This window comes from Perognathus longimembris, chromosome 3, assembly GCF_023159225.1.
Source record: "Perognathus longimembris pacificus isolate PPM17 chromosome 3, ASM2315922v1, whole genome shotgun sequence".
Lineage (NCBI taxonomy): Eukaryota > Metazoa > Chordata > Mammalia > Rodentia > Heteromyidae > Perognathus > Perognathus longimembris.
Genome location: NC_063163.1, coordinates 46,573,350 through 46,588,250, shown reverse-complemented (window position 1 = coordinate 46,588,250; position 14,901 = coordinate 46,573,350). Strand labels below are relative to the sequence as shown.

Below are 14,901 nucleotides of genomic sequence, written 5' to 3'. Positions count from 1 at the left end.
GGGGAAGGGGGCTATGATTTCTGCCAAAGCACACTACCTTACTCATTTGAAACAAAACATGAAAACAATCTGTAAAACTGGCCAGCTGATATTTTATTAAAATCCCATCCAAAACTAACATTCTACAATGTCATTTGTTGGAAAATGCTGCTCAATCAATAAGGAAAACAACTCTCAAAGTGCTGCTGCCTTAGGGGCATGAGCTACTTTTTATCTTTATGACTTTGGTTATCTTCTATGCTATTAAAAATACCATCATATTTGTTCAGCTTTATAAGTCTGTTTTCCTCCCTTTTTCTAAACCTGCTCAACAAACAATCTTCTATAAAGATTAGGGAAACTAAAAAATCCCAGTCAAAATTTCCTGGATACCAACTTTAAAAAGTACTTGCTACTCTATTACTGAGCTACACTCCAAACACTAAAGGCTTTTCTTTCTCATCACACTACAGGTGTACATATTGGATGATTTCCTTTTTGTTTGGACCTATTTGTTGTCAAAACTGCTGTGAAATTAAAACACCATAAGTTAGGCCTTGTTGGTAGAAAGCATGTTTTGGTTAGTGAACTGGTACCAGTTTTGTACAGACTCTTCACTATTGTTTGATGGTGAACATCTTTGAGTAATATCTTTAATAAACTATGTGAGCAGAACTCTAGGATGGTTTGGGATACATCAAGTATAGCAACAAAGCTCTCACTATTTTTTATAGTTAAAATAACAATGAAGGGCTAGGGATGGTGGTACATGCACTACCAGCAATATAGAAAACAGAGGTAGTAGGATCATAGTCAGAGGTCAGTTCAAGGCAGAAATGTTAGACATCTGGAAAATAAACTGAAAGCAGGGTGTTGGTATGTCTCATGTCAGCTCTCACTATTTTATAAGATGACTGAACCATATATAAAACTAAAAACCCTTGGTCCTGCTGTCAGGTCTTGAAAAGGAAAACCAATGATTTTTATTTTTATTTTTTTGCCAGTCCTGGGCCTTAGACTCAGGGCCTGAGCACTGTCCCTGGCTTCTTTTTGCTCAAGGCTAGCACTCTGCCACTTGAGCCACGGCGCCACTTCTGGCCGTTTTCTATATATGTGGTGCTCGGGAATCGAACCCAGGGCTTCATGTATATGAGGCAAGCACTCTTGCCACTAGGCCATATTCCCAGCCCGAAAACCAATAATTTAAAGTTTTAAAAAAATGAAAAAAAAAAACAACACCCAAAACCAAACAAACAAACGACCATGCCACCAGTGGCTCACAGCTATAATCCTAGCTACTCAGAAGGATGATATATAAAGACCATGGTTCATGCCAAACCAGGCAGGAAAGTCCATGAGACTCTTATCTCCAATTAATCACCAAGGAAACAGAAAGTAGAGCTATGGATCAAGTAGGTAGAGCACTAACCTTGAGCAAAAAAGCTCAGGAACAGTGCCCAAGCCCTGAGTTCAAGTCCTAGGAGACACACACACACACACGAAAAAACAGCAACAAGGAAACAACTCCCACAAGATTAGGGTAAAAAAATGAAGATTATGAGTTCCTAAATTTAAAAGTCATGTCAATTTTTCCATATTTATATTAACTCATTCACTTATCACATTTCATCCAATTAAAAACTAACAAAATAAAAAAAGCATCTTGAACCCAGAAGTTAAAAAGTGAAAAAATACCTTTAAATCAATGCAAAAATGATAATATTTGGGGAGGAGTTGAAGGGACTGGGAACTAAAGAGAATACTAAAGAAAGTTGTCTTGACATATTGAATTTCTCCTAATAGAGATATTTAAACACATATACACACACATACACACAAATTGAAAAATAAATATTCTGAATATTTTTAACCTATACCTGTTCATTGATTAATATCCAAGGGTAATTACAGAGAACTTTAGCACTGTAGTCATAGAATGATTCTTTTTTTTTTCATAGAATGATTCTAAAGGTTATTTTAACATGACCAATAGTATGAGAGTAAATACTTTTTGTAAATAAAAGCTACAACACATAGAACTTACCTCTTCCCAATTCCAGCTGCCTGTTCTTCAATAAACACAATTTGGGACAAAGGAATGGCCATACAGCATTCCTAGGAAGAAACAATACAAGAGGAGAACTATAATACCATTGGAAATCCTTGTCTAGAGCATTAGCATGCCATGAACCTCTAAGGTACTTGATAACTAAAACAATTTTTTTTAAAACATGCTCTTACTGCTTAATTTTTTTTTGCAAGCTCATCCTGGGGCTACTTCTGAGCTATACTTCCAACTTCTTAAATAAACTTACAGAAAAGTGAAATAAAACCAATGTTGTCATGTCAGTTTGCTGCATAGGAGAACATATCAGGTTTAAAAGCCAGTGTGGTGGTGGCACACACACCTGTCACCCTAGAAATCAGGGGGTTGAGACAGAAAGATGATGGTTCAAGGGCAACCTAGAATTTTAAGACCCTGTCTAAATAAATGCAACTGTAACTAATTTCTTCTTTTCTCTTTCTTTTTTTTTTTTTCAGTCCTAGGGCTTGAAGTTAGGATTTCACACATGCTAAGTAGGCACTTGAAATGACCATATTAGCTTTACATACACATAGGTCATTCTCTCTAGACACTGGCGATGGGAGTGAGGAGTTCTCCTTTTTTCTGAGTAACATGAAGGCAGCTCTCCCCAGTGTCTAGGGAAACCATCTGGCAGACATATCTCCTGATACTCATTGATAAGACTAGAAAGCGGGTTGTTCTGTGGACAGATGCATTTTTTTAAGGACCTCTAACAACTGGTGAGAGGATTACTCCTATAACATTTAGGCATGGAGTAGTACAGAAGTCACCAGAATTCTCCATCCAGTAGCGACCTTTTCTGAGTTGAATGAGGGATAACACCGTAACTACTCTCTTTAATTGCATCTGAGACCACATGGAACACACTATTGACAAAGAAATATGGACTGTGTCCACATACCTTTACCAAGCAAGGGCAAATGTCTAAATGAGCACATACGTAAATAAAACATCAGTGATTTAAAAACTAGAATAAGGTTAAGGCTTTAACTTGATGGTAAAGTATGAATTTAGGATGCTCAAGGCCCAATAAAATAAAAGAAAACAAAACATAAAACCAGAGCAGATGCTGTGCCTTACATGATTTTTCTGATCTCTCCAAATCAGTCGGTGTGTACTAAGCAGAAGAGTCCCAGCATCAAATTTTATCTAGAAAGATAAGATTGTGATAAAATATCAATCATGTGTTACTTAGTATTGTCCAAATTTTCTTTCTCATTCATCATACAGTATGAAGTTAACTGCATAAGCATTTTAGAATGAGGTTTATCAGGAACTAACGGTACATACCTTGTAAGGTGTAAGCTATATAGATTGCCATGGTAGAATTACAGAGAAATTGGAAAGGATCTAAACAGTCAGTGAATGAAACATTCACTGTAAGGGACTCAGCAGAGATTTAAGAATGACCAGGTAGAACCAACCATACAGGCTAACACCAGATGCTGCAGGGTCAGTGGGCGGGGGTCGGAGGCTGGGGGTTGGATTTGTATCATATTTAAACCTCAAGCAATCAAGCACATGTGTAAAATTTACACACACACACATACACATACACACCTCTACAAAAGTCATACCAAAAGGTCCAAAAGGAACACACAGTGAACCTTATAAAGATGATTTATAAATAAGAGTGAGGTGATGGGAGGAAGTGAAGCAAAGGGACCTTCATTACTCTATCAAATTGACTAGGATATTTTACACCAAGACTGGGTTTGTGTGAAAACTTGCACAATTTTCTAAATGTTTAAGCAGGAAAATCCAGAAACATACACAACTTATACAAGAAAAGATGGGGATAGAGACTTAACAACTGAGGGAACTAAGCTTTCAAGTAGAAAGATTAGTATTTAACACAGTGTATGGGACTGAATTCTTAATGGATCAAACAGTTAAGAGGGGACAACAAGAAAAAATACAATGAAAAAATGAGAAGATTTTAAAAATAATCTCAATGTGGAAACGTCTTCTTAAGAAAGGCATTAGGCCAGGTGCTAGTGGCTCACCTTTATAATCCTAGCTACTCTAGATACTGAGATCTCAGCACTGAGGTTCAAAGCCAGTCTGGACTGGAAAGTCTATGAAACTCTCATCTACAATTAATTATCAAAAAGCCAGAAATGGAGTTGAGCAAAAAGCTCAAGGACAGTGCCCAGGCCCTAACTTCAAGCCTAAAACTGGCGCGCGCACACACACACACACACACACTCCTCCCCCCGCCCCCCAGAATGAAAAAAAAGGCATTAAATGCATTAAGTTTACATAAAAACTCAACTACATATAGATGCATAAACATATATTCTTGATGGCAAAAACTATTGTCAACAAAAACAAAAGATAAATAGGCTGGTAAAAACAACTATAACTCACATTGGAGACAAAGGGCTAATTTCCTTACTACAGCTAAAGAACACTTGAAAAACAGTGAGAAAATAGCACGACACCCACTAGAAAAGGAATACAAATGACTTAGGAGCATATTGAATGATGTATAATCAGATAGAATGATAAATGTAAATGAAGGGCACATCAAGAGATAAAATGACAGAGGTCCAAAACATTGATGACAGGGCTGGGAATATGGCCTAGTGGTAAGAGTGCTTGCCTCAAAACTTTGATGACAGTGTGCTGACAACATTCTCATACATTTGTAAATAGCACAGCCTATATGGGGGAGGAGATTGTTAATATATCATAATATTTAACATCAAAATTACAAATACAAACATCCATTAATTTAAGGAGATTTTGTACTATGGGGATTTATTGCACAATGAATTCACACCTGCAAGATGATATAGTACTAGACCACCCTATTCTGTGTGCAAAAGAAATAAATAAGAAACAATTCACATGTGCACCAATAGGGAAGTGTACTCCTGCATAAATGGACTATAGGCATTCATTTTAAAAAAGGTATACAGCTTCCTCATATACTCACAGTGTCCCACACTAATTATAACATTACTTCCAAAACTCACCCTGATTTCAAACTCATTAAAATTTTAAAGAGATAGAATCAATGAAATACATTCTTTAGACTTTTGAGAAAACGCAAGTTTGGATAGTAAGTGTAGTATACTGCACACATCCATGTGTGTATATGTGTGGGGAGGAGAGCGCCTGAGGATTAACCCAGGGCCCCAGGCAGGCTAGGCAAGTGCTCTACCACTGACCTACCTCCTAGCCCAATATTGACTTGTGTGTGTGTGCGCGCGAACGCACGCGCACTCACGCCAAGTGTGGCACTTGAACTCGGGGCCTCATACACTTGCTCAGCTTTTTCTCTCACAGTTAGAGCTATCCCTTAAGCCATGCTCCAGTTCTGGCTTTTTGATGCTTCACTGGAGATATGCATCTTGGATTTGCTTCCCTGGCTGGCTTTGAATCATGATTCTCAGATCTCAATCATGTAAACAGGATTACAGGAAGGAGCCACAACATTTACATGTTAAAGAGGAAAAAACAATACATTTTACACAAATATATATGACTCTGGAGGGATACACTCCAGAGCATAAGAGAGAACTGGGGACCCAAGGGTAAAGATGGGAGAAGGATGTCTAATAGTTCTAGAATGAATCTAAATGTTTGTGCCTCATACCCTCTATGGTGCCCATACCCAGTGTGATGGAATTTGGAGGTGAGGCCTATGGGAGGTGCTCATGTTGAGAAGAGGTCACCAGGTGAGGCTCCCTCTACACACAGAGACACAGGAACACCGGAAAGGTTGTGTGCACACAGCATGGCAGTGGTTGTGCACACATCTCGAAGAGGACCCACAAAGACCCCAGTCCTTGGTAAAGGAATTTCAACCTCCAGAACAACTCCCTATTGCTTAAGCAGCTGGGTGTGAGGCATTGATTGGTACAGCAGCCTGAGCTGACCCAAGCATACTGTTCAGGCTATTGGGACTGTGTCACCTACTGAAAAATGTACAAAATGTGTTTGTTTAATTGTAACACTCTGTCTCTCTGTCTTTCTGTCTCTCTGTCTGTCTCTCTCTCTCTCACACACACACACACACACACAAATGTTCAACTCTTTAATCTTCATAGTTTGTTACTGAAAGGTAGATAAATAAGTCCATTTTAGATGTAGAATCAGAAGTCGAACACAAAACATAAATTCCTTCATTCCTGTTAAAATCAAGAGAAACATATTGGAAGCTTCTAATCACTATCCTTACTAGAAAGTAGAGTTTGTTGTGCCCTAAGAATTGTTTGGATACTTAGGACTATTTGGTTGTTTCAAAGGTTAAAAAGCTGCTCCCATTTATAAGGCTACCTCACAAAACTCCAAGAAAGCATTTAATGAGGGTTCCTTTTTTTTTTTTTTAACAAATATTCATGGAATTTTCCTGAGTTTAAAATAATGTTTTCCAATAAGCAATTACAGCATTCTATATATCATTCTTAAAAAGAAATAATCATAATCTTTCTCTTAATACATTTCCTACTAGAAGAATATGTGACTGACAATATTACAAGAGATTCGTAATATTTTATAAGACAGAAAAAGTCGTTTCAACACAGTATAGATGATTATATACAAACATACATCATCATACAAAATATGCTCAAAGTACTTATTTATGGAGAGGGAGATTACTGATTATTTCAAGTTATTTTTTCCTTTTGGCTTTCCTATATAACAACTTTGCCTAATAAAAAGAAATTTATCATTGGCATATATAATTTCAGATAACTCAAAAATGTACATTAATTTTTGTTAAATTAAGTTCACAAAGCAACATGTATCAAAAGTGTTTCTCTATGCTAGGTGCAGGTGGCTCGTTCACATCTGTAATAGTTCTTCAGACATTGAGCAGAAAAGTTCACTAGATATCATGGTTAAAATAACCCAAATGCAAAGCTGGAGGTGTGACTCAGTGGCAGAGTACCACCCACACAAGCAAGCCAAACAAGCTCCAGGCTCTTTTCACCCAGCATTTTTGCAAGGCTCAGACCTCCTGAGGAGCTAGGGTTACCCATGTGAGTCACCAGTGCCTGGCTTTAAGTACATTCTAGGAAGGAAATTCTACACCCACTGACACAGACACAAGCCTTTATGGGTTCCATGTTACCCTCTAAGCAAAAGAAAAGCCTGGGCACCCACAATTCAATCAAATACCTTAGCTAATCTTAATTATGCAAAACCAAATAACTGAGTCTAAGGTATTTTTCTAAACCACTTTTTTTTTTTTGGTCAATGAATAAGATTTCCTCTTTCCAAAAGCTGATATTGTATTAACTTGAGAGTGCATGATGGGGCATTTGGAAATTAATAGTTTTGATTAAGAACCTTTGTGTTTTATCCTACTGAAATCCAAGGACAAGGATCAGAATTTAAAAGCTCAAAGCCAGGAACATTCTATGGCCATGCCATTTAGCAATGAGCAGATGTAAAATGTTGCTGCTCCAAGAGAAGAAATTGGGTAATAGTTCTCGTCATGGCTTCCAGTGGATTATGACCTAAACATGGTAGGCAAGTTTGAGCTGGTGTGCTTCTACTACTCAGAACCAGAGTCTTTTCAACGGCTTAAAAGTTAATCAGACTTAGGCAGTTGTCCAAGCTCTTACCCTCTTTCTTCCTTCTTTCCTTTAAAAAAAAATAATAAACCCATAGTTTTGTTATAAAAGTATGACATAACTCATTATAGAAAACTCTAGGACATTTTTAAAGAAAAGTCTAAGAAGAAAAGGAAATCACTCATAACCCTACCAGTCAGAGGGTCCACATAGATGTATGTGTAATCTTTGAGAGTGAGGCCATGCTATTTATGGTATGGTAACTCTTTGCTCAGCAAGCTATGGTTAGCAAGTAGGGAGTGCTGTAGTAGACATTCCAATTGCTCCCAATTTTTCCTATATATGATAATATGGCACCTGTACCACTGAGATGGACATCCTCACACCATATATATACACATATATATATACATATATGTGTGTGTGTGTGTGTGTGTGTGTGTGTATGTTATTTTTTGCCAGTCTTGGGGCTTGAACTCAAGGCTTGAGCACTGTCCCTGGCTTCTTTTTGCTCAAGGCTAGCACTCTACCATTTGAGCCACAGAGCCACTTCCGACTTTTTCTATATATGTGGTGCCCAGGGCTTCATGTACACAAGGCAAGCACTCTACCACTAGGCCATATTCCCAGTCCCCTCATACCATATTCTTATGCCTTCCTGATTAGCTCCCAAGATTAAATTCCCAGAAGTGAAATCGTGAGCTGAAAGAGAATAAACACCTTGTAAATTCTCTGGTATGCACTGCCAACTCACCACTTTACATACTAATCTCCTTGCATTGTTTTTTTTTTTTTTTTAATGAGCTGAGGCTACAGAAGAAGCCTCCATGAATTGAAACAAATGACCTGTCTACACTGCTTATGAAAACATGACATTATCCACATATACTGAGCCCACAAAAACTGCCTGTATAAACAAGCCAGCACACACTGATTCACCAGAGGCGCAGTTTGCTGCACCTGGCTTGGAATTCTAACTCCTCAGTGACTGGTTGGATGACCTAGTGCAGCTCCAATTTGCACAATTATCAACTGTGGGTCTCCATTTCCGTAGGTATTAGGAGGATCAACTATATGAACATCACATAAAGAGTCTAGCACTGGGGACTACTATACAGTAAAACAAGTGCAGGCTCATCAGTAGGGATTTAAAGGATGCCTCGCCTGCTAACTGAGGAGCTCAGGCAAGTCACTGTAGCTGTTATTTTCTCTTTCAGCAAAATAGTCTTTTACCTGTGAGAAGCTGTGTGTGTGTGTGTGTGTGTGTGTGTGTGTGTGTGTGTGTGTGTGTGTGTACACTGGTAGTTTTAAATTTTCTTGCTTTCCCTCCCTCCCTCCCTCCCTTTCTCTTTCTTCCTTCCCTCCCTCCCTTCCTTCCTCCCTCCCTTTCTTCCTTATACTTGAGCCACTTATCTAGTCCCTTGTTATCTTGTTCATTTATTTATAAGGTAGGGTCTCATTTTATGCCTAGGCTTTGATCCTCCTAATTGTGCCTCCCTGTGTCACTGGGAATGATAGGTGCACATTAATGTGTCCAGCCATTGTGTTTCAGAAATATGCCACTGTGCCCAGACATGGGTTGAGATGAAATCTCTCATACTTCTATGCTGGGCCTGGTTTTGAACCTCAATTCCCTGATCTCCACCACTCAAGCAGCTAGAATTACAGATTTGAGTTAGCATGCCTGGCTCTGATTTTTTAGAATGGGTTTCACACTCACAGTGAGCTAGAAGACACAAGGATGCCTAAGGCACACATTCTGCCCTCCAGAAGCATGCAAGTGACGTTTGAGCATGCTCACCAGGGTATGCTACATGCATAGCTATGAGGACCTAGCAGTCTGGACCCCAGTTCCAAGGCTGAGGAAGCCACTGAAGGATTCATTCTGAATTGGGGTCTAACCTGACTGCATCTGGAGATTGATGAATAGCTGCTTAGTCTTCAGCACCAGAACCTTCTAGAACTTTCCAGCAAATGGAGGAATCAGGGCTCAGTACTGTGCCCTACAAGTCAGTCTGGCCCTGAGTCACACCAGGAACCAAGCAGTTCCAGACAACTCGACAAGTGACAGAGTGGGCCTCGTCTGTAGCACAGGGGTAGGGAAGCTCACATTGGAGGGTTACTTTACTGTTAAGACACCAACCCTAATAGCTCCCAGCTTTAAAAGAGTTAAGAGTTCTTGACTACATCAAAATGATAGCTGAACAGCAGCCAAACAGGGAATTATGGTCGATACAGCTTGTAGATGGCAGGATAAGCTGATGAACCCAAACCTGCCAATGAAATGGGGGGCAGGAAGAATGAGGAAGAAAGGACAGAAAACGAGGAAATAAGGTTGGGACAGTACATCCCTGGCATCACAACCTAGCAGGAAACAGAAAGGAGGCCCACCAATCAGGGAGCCAACTAATTCTTCCTTTAACCCAAGGCTAAACTCTACACTAAGAAGATAGTCAAGATAGCAGAGATTGGCTGAAAGACTTGTCTTCCCAAGGCAGGTCTACACCACATGCTTTTTACCTATTATTTCTTTTCTAATAAACTTTTCTACCACCTTTACTTATCTCTATGCCTTGCCTGAATTATTCTCTTGCCAAACACAAAGACTGAGGTTGTTTAGGTGTCCTAAACTTTCTGGTAATGTGCTTGGTGCAGGAAGTTAGGGATTAATTATGTTTTCCTCTGACTTGGATTCATTGAAAGGTTACAAAAGGACCAGCAGACAGATTTTTTTCCTATGAAACTTTTCTGCTGTCTGCAACAAGACACAAAATCTTCAAAGGAAAAATGAGAATTTTCTGGTTCAACAACAGTTTTCCACATACAGGTACTCATGTTTGTCATTTTTATATTGTGGGAAGTATATCATAACCACATGGCCAGCAAAGGTACTCCTAATTTGTATATGGGTGTCCCCAAAACAACAGACTGGGGCTCTCTGCAAGGACATAACTTCCAGGTGCTCCCCAGAGGAATGGCATTGGGGGAGTCTCTGAGGCCTCTTCTTTCATTAATTTTCTTAAAGCAGGGGCAGAATCAGACCTCACCAGGGAGGTTGATTAATTTTCCCACTTAAAATAGTTCTGAAGATACAAACTCGGTAAGGAAGCAAAGTAAATAAATATAGTTTGTCCCTCCAATAAAAAGATGCAAGGGGGGCTGCGGATATGGCCTAGTGGCAAGAGTGCTTGCCTTGTATACATGAAGCCCTCGGTTAGATTCCCCAGCACCACATATACAGAAAATGGCCAGAAGTGGCGCTGCGGCTCAAGTGGCAGAGTGCTAGCCTTGAGCAAAAAGAAGCCAGGGACAGTGCTCAGGCCCCTGAGTCCAAGGCCCAGGACTGGCAAAAAATAAAAAATAAAAAGATGCAAGGCCAGGTGTGTTGACACATACCTGTAATCCCAGCACTGGGGAAGTTAAGGTAGGAGGATTTAAGGCTAGCCTGGTCCTGGAAACCAGGTCTAAAAAAATATAATCAAATAAAAAAAGTAGGACTCAACCTGAGTTTAAGCTAATAAAAGTGTCAAAGCAGTGAGTAAATGAAGTCAAAGCAAATTATTTAAAGAAAAGACGTCCACACGCAATCACAGCTGTTAACTGTCCACGAAAATATCCTCCTGAAATCAGGAGACGCAGGTCCCCAGTTACTTGCAATCATAGAAGCACAACCAGTTCTAGCAAGCTCGACCAGAAAAGCCACGGGTCAAGGAAAGCATACCCAAGTGCGTGCAGAAGGAAGTTCCATTTAAAAGGTTAAGAAGGCCAGGCAGTAGATGAAAACTTCTGGAGACTGAAACGTCAGGGTCACCGAGTGTTAACTTGTGTGTTAACGCCTTAAATGTTTGTTTTTTTCTAACTGCAATTTAGCCATAGCAGCCAAGGAAAGTACTGTAGCTTCCACTATCCACAAAATAACGTACTTCCACACTTCTCAGATTGCGAGCCAGGTCCTTCCTGAGATTGATGCCTGATTTACAAGGCGAGGCATAGATCACTTTGTAAAACGTAATCCCCAAACTCCAAAAGTAATGACAAAACAACCAACAACAAACCAAACAAGAAAGGCAAGGCACCGGGGAAGACCCAGGAAATCATTCCCAACAACCCTTCACCCCCTCCTCGGCCCAAGGCAGATCTGAACATCGGGGCTGGGGGACGCGTACTCCTAGTTCCTGACAGGGCGGAACTGGGTTGTCCCCAAGATTGACGCCCAACACCCGGTGTTATTAGGGCTCCCTGCCAGCCGCCAGCAGAGCACCTCGGGGGCTTTCGGGGTGCACCGGGGCGGAGCAACCCTAAAGACGCCCGCGGGGGCCGGAGGGGCCGGGCGAGGGGCGGCGGCCGTGCCCACCGGAAACCACTCCAAAGTTGGGCGCGGATGGCTCGAGGGGAGGCGCCCGAGCGAGCGCCCCAGGCCGCGGCCGGCGGGGTGGAGAGGAGGGGGGAACCCAGCCTGCGCCCCGCACCCCGAAGCCCAGCGGGGACCGCCACCCTACCTTCTCCTCGCCGTCGTAGATGCGCACGCCGCGCTGCTGGATCACTAGGGTCTCGTTGATCTCCAGGAGGCCGCTGGTCCACACGAAGCGGTCCATGGCCGCCGCCCGGCCGGCCTCCGCCGCTCGCCCGCGCCGGCGCTCCCGGGCCGCGAGCCGCGCGTTGGGCAGCCTGCGGCGCCCCCTGGCGGCGGGCGGGACAGAGGCCGGCCGTGAGGGGGGCGGGAGGAGGGCGGGGCGAAGAGGGAGGAAGAAGGGGAGGGGGACATGCGGAGAGCGCCCCCTGGCGGTCCTCCCACAGCTGGCCTTCCAGAACCCTGGCTGAACCCAAACGCTTGGGCATCCTTATGGTACGTGATGCCTGAAATCCGTGACCGTTTCCTAGTCACTCAGTGCCCGACACGTGGCCATGGTGGTTAAAGGCTGAAAATAATAGCTGTGATTTTTCAAAGGAGAATTTATGACAAGAATTGCTTTTGGACACCTGTAGTCAGCATGCTAGCTAGTACTGTAATAACCCGTGGGGTAGGGAAATCCTGCCCCTGCACGGTGTCACGGGCCAGGATGTAGGAGAGGGCGTGGCGTTAAGCTGCTTCTGGAGTAAGGTAGGGGCAGCCTAGGAAGTCCCGCCCCCCAGACAGCCAAGGTGGCACTCCAAATTGTTCTGGTGATTCGAGGGGGCGGGGCTTGAGAGCCCGGAGTGTATATATAGGCTGCCTACGTGGAGAGAAGAGAAAGGAGGGGGAGGGAGAAGAGAAGAGCAGGCAGAGGAAAGAGGTAGAGAGGGAAGCTGAGCGGAGCCGAACCAGGCCGGCTGGGTGAGAGGAGCAGGGCCAACCTCAGCCTTATGCCTGAGCGAGCGTCCGAGGCCTAAGGCCTGAGGAGGAGTCCGACTGGCAGAGAAGCCTAAAGCCTGTGGGGAGGCTTGAGGATTAAAGCTTGAGGAGAGGCAAGGCCTACAAAAAGGAAGTTTGCTCCTCTGGAGGTTTGGAGATTTGGAGGCTGGGGTGGTTGGAGATTAAGGTATGGAGGTTTGGAGTTCAGGTCAAGACAGGTCTCAGGTCTGGGTTCTGGGTAACTAACCCAGGACAAGGCAGTTGCAGGCTAGCATTTGGAGGGGAGGGCTCCTCTGGTTCCAGGTTTTAGGTTGTAAATAAAATCTCTTTGTAAATAAATAAAGCCCCATCCCACCTTAAATTGTGCCTCAATGAATTATTCTCCCTCACGGAACATGGTACCTTAAGCTCATCTGTTTTCTTTCTTAAGATTATTTTTATTTAAGTATCCTCAGTATTAATAAACATGATATATCATATTGATACCTCATATCGATTCTATATTGATTTCAATATTGAGTTCATATTTATCATGTTTATATGTGTAATATTTATACTATTATATGAATCTGCTACAGAGAACATGTCAATACAGATCTATGATTACCTATTGACTGGCCTATGCAAACTATCCATGGCTGCTTGCCCTTTTATTTTATTTATATATTTTGCATCATAAATGAGCAACCTATGTTAGAGCCTACTACATATTGGGGATTTATTTTTTACCAGTTTATGCCAAGATTTTTATTGATTGAAACAGGCTTTGATAACTTTTTGCCCAGGCCAGCCTTGAACTGTAACCCTCCCAATATCCACCTCCTAAATTGCTAGGATTACAGACTTGAGTCTCTATCTCTGTCTCTCTGTCTCTCCTTCTTTGTCTCTGGATCAAACCTGAAGCCTTGCACATATTATACAAGCACTCTACCAATGAGCTAGAACTGGCCCTCATTTTGTTTTTAGTATTTTCTTCTATTATATCATTTTTTGCACTCTACAGTATCCTTGAATCTTCATTATTGCCTCCCACTTCCAGTAAGCTGTTTCTTGAGTGGTTTAGGATGGCTTTGGTCTATATGTATCCGTGAGATACCCTACACTAATGCATATCAACCTATTAGGGTCTCACTTGGCAAGATATTTTTCCCCAGGATCCTACAAATAATTGTATTCATAAATTGAGAACCTCTCAATTATATCAAGGCCACTGGGTTCTCAGCCTACTCATTTATTTGATAAGTATTCTGAAAACCTTATTGAGCAACCTATTATGGGTCTAAGGATTCCACTCCTCCTCCAGTGCTACCAATAAGAAAAGCCACTTTTTTCTCTTCTGTTGGACAGGCCTGGCACTAAGGCGAAGAGACTAAGGCATGACATTGTTGCTTCTCCCAACTTTGGCATAGTTATCCTGAACACCGAATGTTTCATCAAGTAAAAAGGGACCAAAAAAAGTACCCAAACCAAGTTCTTATTAGCAAGATGTCTTTAAAAACCTCCTGTTAGTTGCTCAGGAGGCTGAGGCAGTTTGAAGCCAGCCTGGGCAAAGTAGTCCTCAAACCTCCATTTCCAATTAGCCAACAAAAAAGCTAAGCTAAAGGCATGACTCAAGTGCTAGAGCACCAGCCTTGAGTGGAAAAGCCAAGTGGGAGTACAAACACAAGTACTATCTGGAGGAAAAAAAGCAGATAAAAGTAAGTAAAATGGCTGCAATAAGTGCTACCTGCTAAGGCCTTCACATTCAGCAGCAGAAGACAAAAATCACATCTTCCTGCCTTCCTCCCACACTTCAAACCGGATGGAGTCCAAACGCAGCCTAACTGTAAGTCCCAATCTTTAGACCTGAAAGACAGTCCATGCTCTCCACACGTGCCCCTAAAACCTGCTGGCTCGGAATTATGTAGTTATATTGCATGGGCTGGATGTTTATATGGACTTTAGCTAAGTGATAGGACTGATTATGGTAGCAC

General features: G+C 41.9%; 1 protein-coding gene across 1 annotated transcript in view; it reads right to left on the bottom strand.

Moving 5' to 3' along the window:
* Positions 1-12,248, bottom strand: part of Vps36 (vacuolar protein sorting 36 homolog) — a 30,306-nt gene extending 18,058 nt beyond the window's left edge. Inside the window, exons 1-3 of the mRNA XM_048341450.1 lie at positions 12,096-12,248; positions 3,146-3,214; positions 2,024-2,094 (exon numbers count right to left, since the gene is read on the bottom strand). Coding sequence (XP_048197407.1) covers positions 2,024-2,094; positions 3,146-3,214; positions 12,096-12,191 — 236 coding nt within the window. The 5' untranslated portion in view covers positions 12,192-12,248. The remainder of the gene's footprint in view (positions 1-2,023; positions 2,095-3,145; positions 3,215-12,095) is intronic.
* Positions 12,249-14,901: the final 2,653 nt, after the last annotated feature.